Source organism: Oncorhynchus mykiss, chromosome 20 (assembly GCF_057628025.1).
Source record: "Oncorhynchus mykiss isolate SJ-2025 chromosome 20, ASM5762802v1, whole genome shotgun sequence".
Lineage (NCBI taxonomy): Eukaryota > Metazoa > Chordata > Actinopteri > Salmoniformes > Salmonidae > Oncorhynchus > Oncorhynchus mykiss.
In genome coordinates this window covers 30,987,276-30,997,446 of record NC_143041.1, presented here as the reverse complement: position 1 = coordinate 30,997,446, position 10,171 = coordinate 30,987,276, and the positions used below count along the sequence as shown (strand labels likewise).

At 47.2% G+C, this 10,171-nt stretch overlaps 1 protein-coding gene across 7 annotated transcripts in view; it reads left to right on the top strand.

Moving 5' to 3' along the window:
- wnk4a (WNK lysine deficient protein kinase 4a) overlaps window positions 1–10,171 on the top strand; it is a 75,618-nt gene that overhangs the window by 63,185 nt on the left and 2,262 nt on the right. For 4 of the 7 annotated variants that reach the window (XM_090212884.1, XM_036956076.2, XM_036956074.2 and 1 more), the window contains 8 exons: window positions 1–6; window positions 960–1,133; window positions 4,491–4,545; window positions 4,759–4,902; window positions 6,569–7,428; window positions 7,525–7,621; window positions 8,819–9,668; window positions 9,854–10,160. The exon at window positions 1–6 is cut by the window's left edge and continues 111 nt beyond it. In XM_090212884.1, coding sequence (XP_090069010.1) covers window positions 1–6; window positions 960–1,133; window positions 4,491–4,545; window positions 4,759–4,902; window positions 6,569–7,428; window positions 7,525–7,621; window positions 8,819–9,668; window positions 9,854–10,160 — 2,493 coding nt within the window. Of the gene's footprint in view, window positions 7–959; window positions 1,134–4,490; window positions 4,546–4,758; window positions 4,903–6,568; window positions 7,429–7,524; window positions 7,622–7,968; window positions 8,070–8,818; window positions 9,669–9,853; window positions 10,161–10,171 lie in introns of those variants that run through there. The other 3 variants (XR_016489465.1, XM_036956075.2, XM_090212883.1) reach the window with 3 other exon arrangements.

Below are 10,171 nucleotides of genomic sequence, written 5' to 3'. Positions count from 1 at the left end.
GTCATGGTTTGTTGTCACCTCTAGGGTGTGAATAGCCTTAGGTCATTTAGGGATTTATTTAATGACAGCCCATACTATTATCTCCGTGTTAAAGACTCATTATGCTGAAGGAAGAGCCTATAAACGCAGGAGAAATGAAGCACTATCAGCTTATCTTATTGATACTCCTATCTACTTCTATCTCACACACCAGCACAGACTCTACGTCCCACTTCCAGTTAAAACACTCTTGTGTTTCTGTGTCATATAGATTTATCTTGGTTAGGGGGGTGTGAGGCAAGAAGATAAGCAGTTTACACACGTGCCATTTTAGTTTACATGTGTGTGTCTCATTTGATTTTGATTACGAACTTGGGGAGGTTCTGGCGTAGAGATACACAAAGTACGTAGGCATGATGAGGTAGTGGTATTTTCAGCTTCTGTTGGTGGTAGATTCCAGAACTTTGTGTTCACTGAGTGTTCTGTTTATTCCGATTCTGAATGAAACACAGTGAGCTTTTGTTTAGGCCAGTCTTGGCACAGAGCTGGTCAGGTCTCATAAATGCCCCTATTAGTGCAGCACACCAGCACTATACAAGCTGAATTAAGACATACTGACAGGAGAGCCAGCTCATTCACCACACCTCACCACACCTCACCACACCACACCCCACCACCCAACCCACAATTCACAGAATCTGCACAACATAGACTCAGACTGCTTCAACAAATTAGCATACTATGAAGGTTGGACAAGAAGCCACTTATGACTCAATACACAATACCTGAAGATGGAAGGACAGATGGATGGACGGAAGGATGGACAAAGAGACAGACAGGCATGCAGACAGGCAGGCAGGCAGGCAGGCAGGCAGACAAACAGACATATGTTATCAATGTGTTATTATTAGGTGATTAATGTCATAAAAATGTTGTTATTCATATGTTATTAATGTGTTAATTGCGTCTGTATTTTCCAGGTTCACAATGAGTTCATCCTGCCAGCGGAGAAGGAGGGGTTTATCCAACGCATAGGTGACATCATCAAGAGGGCAGAGGCTCTGATGAAGGAGCATAAGGTCCACGTGGGTGTCGGCCACGGAGCACCACGCCCACAACACCACAACGGGGTCAACTCACTATCCGCGTCCCAGGTAAGTACCACTACTAGTACCAGTACCAATACCAGAAATAGTAACAGTACCAATACCAGCTCTGGGTTCCCACATCATCAAAACCATTCACTGACTTTCAAATATTCACAGACTCTGTGTCATCATGGTATGTACTACTAGCTATGTGATTATATATTGAGGAGGAATTGTATGTGAATTGGGTGTGAATCCAATTGTGGAGGATCTTTTAATTTCCTTTTGCGGTCAATGCATAGGGAGCTATAGTGAGCTATAGGGAGCTTTAGGGAGATGTATGGAGCATTAGCAAGCTATAGGGAGCTTTACGGAGCTATGGGGATCTATGGGGAGCTATGGGGAGCTTTAAGGAGCCATAGTGAGCTATAGGGCGCTATAGGGAGCTTTAGGGAGAGATATGGAGCATTCGTGAGCGATAGGGAGCTTTAAGAAGCTTTGGGGAGCTATGGGGAGCTTTAGGGTGATATATGGAGCATTAGCGAGCTATAGGGAGCTTTAAGGTGATTTATGGAGCTATAGAGAGATTTATGGAGCTATAGGGAGCTCTAAGGAGCTATAGGGCGCTATGGGGATAAATATGGAGCATTTGGGATCATTAGGGAGCTATAGGTAGCTATGTGGAGCTTTAGGGAACTATGGGGAGCTTTGCAGAGCTATGGGGAGATTTGGGGAGCTATATGGAGCTTTAGTGAGCTATAGGGAGCTTTATGGAGCTATAGGAAGCTATATGGAGCTATAGGGAGTTATGGAGCTATAGGGAGCTATAGGGAGTTATGGAGCTATAGGGAGCTATAGGGAGTTATGGAGCTATAGGGAGTTATGGAGCTTTAGGGAGCTATAGGGTGCTATAGGGAGGTTTATTGAGCTATAGGGAGCTTTATGGAGTTATAGGGAGCTTTATGGAGTTATAGGGAGATTTATGGAGCTATAGGGAGCTTTATGGAGTTATAGGGAGCTTTATGGAGTTATAGAGAGCTTTATGGAGTTATATGGAGCTCTATGGAGTTATAGGGAGCTTTATGGAGTTATAGGGAGCTTTATGGAGCTATAGGGAGCTTTATGGATTTATAGAGAGCTTAATGGAGCTATAGGGAGCTTTATGGAGCTATAGGGAGCTTTATGGAGTTATAGGGAGCTTTATGGAGTTATAGGGAGCTTTATGGCGCTATAGGGAGCTTTATGGAGCTTTACGGAGCTATAGGGAGCTTTATGGAGTTTAGGGAGCTTTATGGCGCTATAGGGAGCTTTATGGAGCTATAGGGAGCTTTATGGCGCTATAGGGAGCTTTACGGAGCTATAGGGAGCTATAGTGAGCTATAGGGAGCTAAGGCTATGTAATAAAGTCATACAGTGAGGGGTCATTTGTATGGTATACATTACATTATTTTAAAAACAATGCCCCCAGCTGTGCTTATCCTGGGCAGGTCATAAATATAGTAGAAGAGTGTGTTTAGTTGGGGCCTAGTGGGGAAAATGCCTAAGACAGATGTGGGTTAAGGAGTAATGGAGAAGGTGTGCTCAGAAGAAAAGCAACTGGAGTAATACTGTAATCAGGACATGGTGGTACTAAAAAGCTCTTAAACCCCCTTATAAATCCTATGACGTCATTAGTGGAAGTGCACCACCATGCCTAGGGTGTGTACACTAAATCAAATCACATTTTATTTGTCACATGCTTCGTAAACAACAGGTATAGACTAACAGTGAAATGCTTACTTACCAAAAATGCAGAAAGAAAAATGTAAAAAGAATATAAAGATAAAAACACAAGGAATAAAATACACAATGAGTAACGATAACTTGGCTATATACACAGGGTACCAGTACTGAGTCGATGTGCAGGGGTACGAGGTCATTGAGGTAGATATGTACATATAGGTAGGGGTAAAGTGAATAGGTAACAGGATAGATAATAAGCAGTAGCAGCAGGGTATGTGATGAGTCAAAATAGTTAGTGCAATGCAGCTAATCCAGGTAGCTATTTGGTTAACTATTTAACTAACTATTTAACAGTCTTATGGCCTGGGGGGGTAGAAGCTGTTCAGGGTCCTGTTGGTTCCAGACTTGGTGCAATGGTACTGCTTGCCGTGCGGTAGCACAGAGAACAGTCTATGACTAGAGTCCAGCTCTAGATAATATAACTAGACCATTATTTAGGTTCAGGGTGGTTTGCTGAGAAAGGGTGTATCGGCCCTGGTCAAAAGTAGTGCACTATAATGGGAATATAGTGCCATTTGGGACGCACATGTACCTAGATAGGGGCAGCCAGGAGAGAAGAGTCTGTACTGCCAGGACATGTTCCTATCCTCAGAACACAACCAGCCTGCTGTGCTGAGCCTTCCAGTAAACGGATCTAGGAGAACAGTGAAGAACAATGTGTTGTTTCATGTGGGTCGGGAGGACCGGTAACTCCTCCTCCTCCTACATGCACACACACACACACACACACACACACACACACACACACACACACACACACACACACACACACACACACACACACACACACACACACACACACACACACACACACATACATACACACATACATATACATACATACATACATACACACACACACACACACACACACACACACACACACACACACACACACTACCCCCTAGGTACATAATTACCTCAGGCTGTCCTGGAAATCTCTCATTCCTGGCTCCGGACCAGGACTTGATTGAAAACAGGCTGCTAACCCGACCACATCTCTAACTAGGAACCCCTATGGTCTTATACGTTTCTGGGCTAATTGTGTCCCACGTAATCCCCGGGCCTCTTCCCCTTAAAAACATAGAAAATGAGTTCCGTCTGAGAGAATGTAACCACAACTCTAGAACTTGTCTGTCTCTGTCCTGATTGTGTACCACGGTTATGGTTTAGGTTAGAGGCATATCTGCATGTATTATTCTATTCTTAACAACATCTCAGATGGGTTCTGAGAAGTTATTTGTATATAGAAAACTCCTCATGGAGGACAAGAACCGAAGTGTACCTCTGGACATTTATGTCTTTGCCTAGTCGTTACTGCATGTTCGCGTGACCAGTCATTACACTGCAGTAATTCAAGGAAATAAAATAGAGCTGTGACTCTAGAGGGTTTGTTTCCTGTTTAGGAGGGTTTAGAGTTAGTTTTTCGTTCAGATTATGGTGGTAGAACACTAAATAGATGTTAATGGTTGCCTTAATGAGTCCTTATTAAAATGGATCGTATCATTAAAATTACCCTGGCTAAATGCAACTGACTTCTCAACAACAAACCCCTTGGGAAGACCAATGATAAATGCAGTGTATGAAGTAATACTGTATCATGAATATAATAACGGTGTATATCTGTGTCCTCTATTCCAGCCTAATCTTCACAGTCACATTCTGGAGCGGACACACTCTTCCTACTCTCTACCTGGTAAAATGTCTAAACCTTAATCTTCTGAACTTCCTTTTCTACTGCTTGGTCTTTGTTATATTTCTGGGCCTCACTTGGCCTATGTATGTTATATTGGGTTTGCATGGCAAATAGACCTGCATGTGTCTGTCTCTATAAGTTTCCTTAATTTTGTTGCCGGTGAACATGTCCATTTCAATGACTGAGACTGACTGTGTCTGTCTGTTCTCTCAGACTTCAGCATGGCTGGCCCCAGTGTAGGGGTATGTGACTCTCCCTCAGGGCCCACTGGTGGAGGAGACTTCTTCAGCCCAGCAGACATGACTTCACCTGCAGGGAGACCTCTATTACGCTCCCAGTCTTTCCAAAACGCCCCAGGTACTGTATTGTAAGGACCCACCTCTCCTCTTCTTCCTCCTCCCCATGGTCCCATGTGAAGAGGCATTGTTTACTCTTCACAGAGAGAAAACTGTTGTAAGCTGAGGTTACTTCACAAATGGCACCCTGTTACCTCCAAGGCACTACTACCAGAGCCTGGTCAAAAGTAGTGCACTATTATGGGAATAGGATGCCATTTGGGATGCAGACAGGGATTTGTTTGGAATTAGAACATCAATGGAGTGAGGAAGGACTTTTTTTTGACATTTGAAGAGTCTGAAATTGAAAACGTGTGTATTCATCACAAGTCTTTAGTTTAGTTGAGAACCCTACAGTGGAGACTAGCCAGAGATATTGATAACTCTTCAGGGACTTTTCAGGACGCCATAACATTCTTCATTCATTGATTTGACATTTAATTCAACAATGGCTCTACAGTTATGGACCAACACGACTCCCGACACTGAAGTAAACAAGCCACTAACATGTCAATGTGATGGAAATATACTGTAGGTTAGGCAACTATAAATGTGGCGGAGAGCCAAAAGGCATTGCGAAACCGGACTGTGCTGGGGCTGTGTCCAGCAGAGAATAGAGACAACTGGGGAGGGAGGGAGATATACTTCCTTCAGATGGCCACCAAGTCTTTAGCTAGTGGGGTTGGAGGGGCAGTTGTATGTTCTTTAATTGAAGTCAAATGCTTCCTTCTCTTGCGGTGGGAGTTTTGGAGGAGACTTTCTTGAAAAGTGTGTGTGTGTGTGTGTGTGTGCTGGCAAACAGATGTTGCAGAGAATCATACTGTAGTACAAGTTAGGCCAGAAAAGCTTATGCTTCACAGTGAGAGCATTCACATCTCAAAAAGAGGCTAAAAGCGCTCTTCAAGTGAAGTAATTACCCAAGAGGCCCTAGGGCACGGCCGGCGCCGCACCACTGAGGCACAGACCTGGGGTGTGAGGTGCAGGGATGGTTAGTCAGAGCCATGCAAATCTCCTGACAATACCAAGAAAGGGGTCTGAGGAGGGAGGGGTTTTATGACGGTGTTGGGCCCGGTTTGTGTTCTTCTCTGCCAAGATCAGGATGAGTCCCAAATGGCACTCTATTCCCAAAATAGTGTGTTACTTTGACAAGGGCAAATAGGGTGCCATTTGGGATGCATACATAACAGCGCATGCCCCTACATACAACCAACCGCTCCGGCTATCAGGGCCTTTATGCAATGAAATCATCATCCGAGCTCTCTTAAACAGGGATTTTGTTAGACAAAACCCTACCATGGAAACCATCTTTATACCGCACATGAGGAATTTATTTTCTAAATGTCTGATGTCACTTGGCAGTGGGGCGGAAGGAACGACAAGACAATCCAAAATCTGAGAGAGAGATGGAGCAATAATATAATTGACTCTTTTACAACCTAGGGGATTCTGCTAGTAAATGTCTCTCGAGACGTTGGCATAAGGGTTTGTGTGAGGACACTGTAAAGAACCCATTAAGGTTTTGTAAGGCGTTCCTTTTACATAAGTGGTGTTTCTGAGTTAGGTAATGTTATGTTGTTTTGTGTCTACCAATCAGTCACCACACATGAAGTTCCCTCTCAGGAAATAAAAGTTTTGAATGAAATAATAATAACTAACATGTATTGTTATGTTTTGTTTCTATGTTCCAGGTTCTCCTCACTACTACTACCACCACCCAGCCTCCATGTACTCCTCAGAGCCCCCCCAGCAGCAGCAACACCAGCAGTACTACCACATGCCCCCCTTCATGGGCCACACACACTTCCCCTTCCCCTACCCAGTGAACCCCGGTGCCCCCAAACCAGCGGGGTCCCATCCTTCCCTCACACGGGTCGCCAGCAACCCCACGTTCCCCTCCGTCCTCTCCCCAGCCCCAGGCTCCCCCGGCGGCCCCCACTCTGATGCTCCGAGCCCCTCTGAGTACAGTGGTGAGGGGAACCCCCTGACCCTCCCTCCTCACCCCCAGAACCCCAACATGTGGCCCTCCCACACACAGCCCCTCTTCTCCCTGGCCAACGTAATCTCCATGGCAATGAGCATGGCTCACTCCTTCATCCCTGCCAACAGCCTGGCTAACCAGGGGATGCCCTCTATAGCAGGCTTCCACCCCCAGCTAACCCACCCTCAGTCGGTCTACTCGTCCGTCTACTCCCCCCACTACCAGACTGCTCCAGTGGAGCTCCCTTACACCCAGGGTGGGACGCCTGGCCAAGGGCAGCAACACAGTGTCTACCAGGGCCCAGACACTCCACCACAGATGCAGAGGGATGGCTCAGTGTCTGTGTACTCACAAAATGGACACCCCGGCTGGCAGCATAATCACATATCTCCCCCCACGATGGGCTACAACAGCCCACAGATGGTATCACAGCAAGCAGCATCCAGCCCTCTATGCCATTTACAGAATAGTTCCCAGGGGTCCATGGTTCCTCAGGACCAGTCTGATGTGTCCAGCTGTGCGTCAGGGTCTGATCTGTCCCCTTCGTCCCCAGACAGCCCGGAGAGCACAGTAAGCTACCAACCAGCCCATACATGACTGTCTGACAGTGAGAAGTAATGCCATTCTGACAAGTATTGTCCCCCCTCCCCCTTCTCTTTTCCCAAGTTATCATCGTTCAGCTCAACCACACCAATGTCGAGACCTATGGTGCCTGAGATGAACGCCAGTGCTCCCAAGCCCAGACTATCCCCCAGTTACACAGGTAAGATTCACAGTGACTTTCCCCTCTCTACTTCTACACTAGCTGTATTCTGTATTGTACCGGCCCTTACCTAAGCTTACTGTTGATCAGTTGATGGTAGGAGATGGGTTGGGGAGGATGCTGGCAGACCTATGTTGCTTCTGTTAGCACACTAAACAAATGCAGAGTACACACTCCAGAAACACACACACATACAAAAACACACACACTCCAGACATACACAGACACTCAACGAGGCCTGTTTTATGTTGTATTTGGTCTAAATAAGGCCTGATGACTGTGTTAGGGCCAATTGGCTCTTCCTGTTGTTTTCAGTTCTGTTTTGTGTTTTATCCTGTCCACATCAGTGTTTGGTGACATTATCACCTATAAGCACTAGCAGTGCCTCGGGATCTGTTGCGTAACCACATGTCTGGATGGAATGTTCCATTGAATAAGGGACCAATAGGTAGGTGTGATAATACCCCGCCTACCAGTATTGACCAGTTAGAACCCACTGGGTACAGACGTCAATTCAACGTCTATTCCACATTGGTTGAACGTAATTTCATTGAAATTACGTGGAAACAACGTTGATTCAACCAGTGTGTAACCAGTGGGAAGCTTTGCCCAGCAGAAATGACCAATCAGAAGGCTTCCACGCTCGTTACAGGCCTCTCCTCCCACATCCTCCCCACCTGTCTGTGTTCACACCCCCACCCCAACCAGCTCCAGTACCCGAGCAACCCAACCCAGACCATTTCGCTCAACAGACTGACAGAACAGGCTCTGTTTTTGAGAAATCCCAGGGCCACATTCAGCAGAAAATAATTGTTTTCCAACCGTGTAGAGTAGTTACACCTAGTTAGTGCCAGACCTCCGCTAGCTCTTGCTTCCCACCCATTTATGGCACCATGAACACAACCAGATGTTGGCAGTAGATATGGCAGTTGGATTGCTTTTTCTGACAGAAAGTTATGAAACTAAGGCCAGGATTCTATCCGATCCCTGGTAGATCCACGTAACAGCACGCTTGACATTTAAAGTACATTTCAGATTGAGATGACATTATGCATTTGAATCAATTTGAAAGTACGAGTCAATGTCAATGGAAAATTATATCACTACTGGAACAGAATGTAAACACAAACTGCAGATTGTGAAAAATTATAATTATCACTGTGTTGATATTAATCATAAACCTCCTCCACCACACAGATCCCCCGCCTTCTGCCGTCACAGTGGGTCGTTTCCAGGTCACCCCTAGCATGGAGATCCCTGTGCCTGCTGCACCAGATGGACAAGGCTCTAACCCCACCAGGCCCAAGTCAGTGGGCAGCTCCTCCCCAGGTCGAACCAGGCCCAAGTCAGTGGGCAGTTCTACCCCTGGCCCCACCAGGCCCAAGTCAGTGGGCAGCTCCACCCCAGGCCCCACCAGGCCCAAGTCAGTGGGCAAATCCACCCCAGGCCCCACCAGGCCCAAGTCAGTGGGTAGCTCCACGACAGGCTCCACCAGGCCCAAGTCAGTGGGCAGCTCCACCCCAGGCCCCACCAGGCCCAAGTCAGTGGGCAGCTCCACCCCAGGCCCCACCAGGCCCAAGTCAGTGGGCAGCTCTACCACCTCAGAGAGCAGCACAGAGGAGCAGGGGCGGGCAGAAACCAGCCTGAACACCTCCCTCACTCTCTTCCCCCCAGACCGACACCTCCCTGTGGAGGAGGACCGGGAGGTCCAGGTAGGGTGGGCCGGGACCAAAGAGCAGCAGCAGGAAGAGGAGGAGGAAGAAGAGGGGGAAGAAGATGATGAGGAGAAGAAAGAGCAGCAGATAGTAAGAAGGAGAGTGTGTAGTCTCAGTCTGATGGGTACGTCTGCAGACAGCGGCCTGTCCGTCACGGTGGTGGATTCAGAGGGGCGTGGCCTGTGGGAGGGAGGTGCAGGGAGCCCTACCTACAACTCGGCCCTGCACCACTTGTGGCTGAGCTACAGCCGCAACTTCACGTACATGAGCAGTGACGACTCGGAGAGCGAGGACGAGGACATGCGGGAGGAGTTGCAGGTGATGAGGGAGAAGTGAGTGTTTCACCTTCAGCATCTCTCCAGTTATTTACCCATTATCCTTCCAGATTGATTTAGGGTTTGAATCCAAGTTTGATTACCTTGAACTCAACTTGCATCTCAACTATTCCAAATCACTTAAACAAGTCCTCAGAATTCTCACCTATCTGTTTCTCTGTCTCTCTTTCTCTCTCTCTCAGACACTTGGTGCAGGTGCAGAGTCTCCAGGCCACCCAGAAGAGGGAAATTGAGGAGCTGTATGAGAGGATGGGGAAGGTTCCCCCTGCGGGGATTGTCTCGCCTGCCGCCATGCTCTCCAGTCGCCAACGCCGTATCTCTAAGGAGAGGTGTTACCCCTCCACTTCCCGCAGAAACAGCCTGCAGCGCTTGGACATGCTCCCCCTACAAGGTATCATCAGGAGGAACTCTCTGGGTGGCAGCAGCAGCAGCAGCTCTCTGGAGAAGCCCTCTAAAGGGGTGACCTTTGCTTCCGATGTCAGTGGAATGGTTAGAGTTCT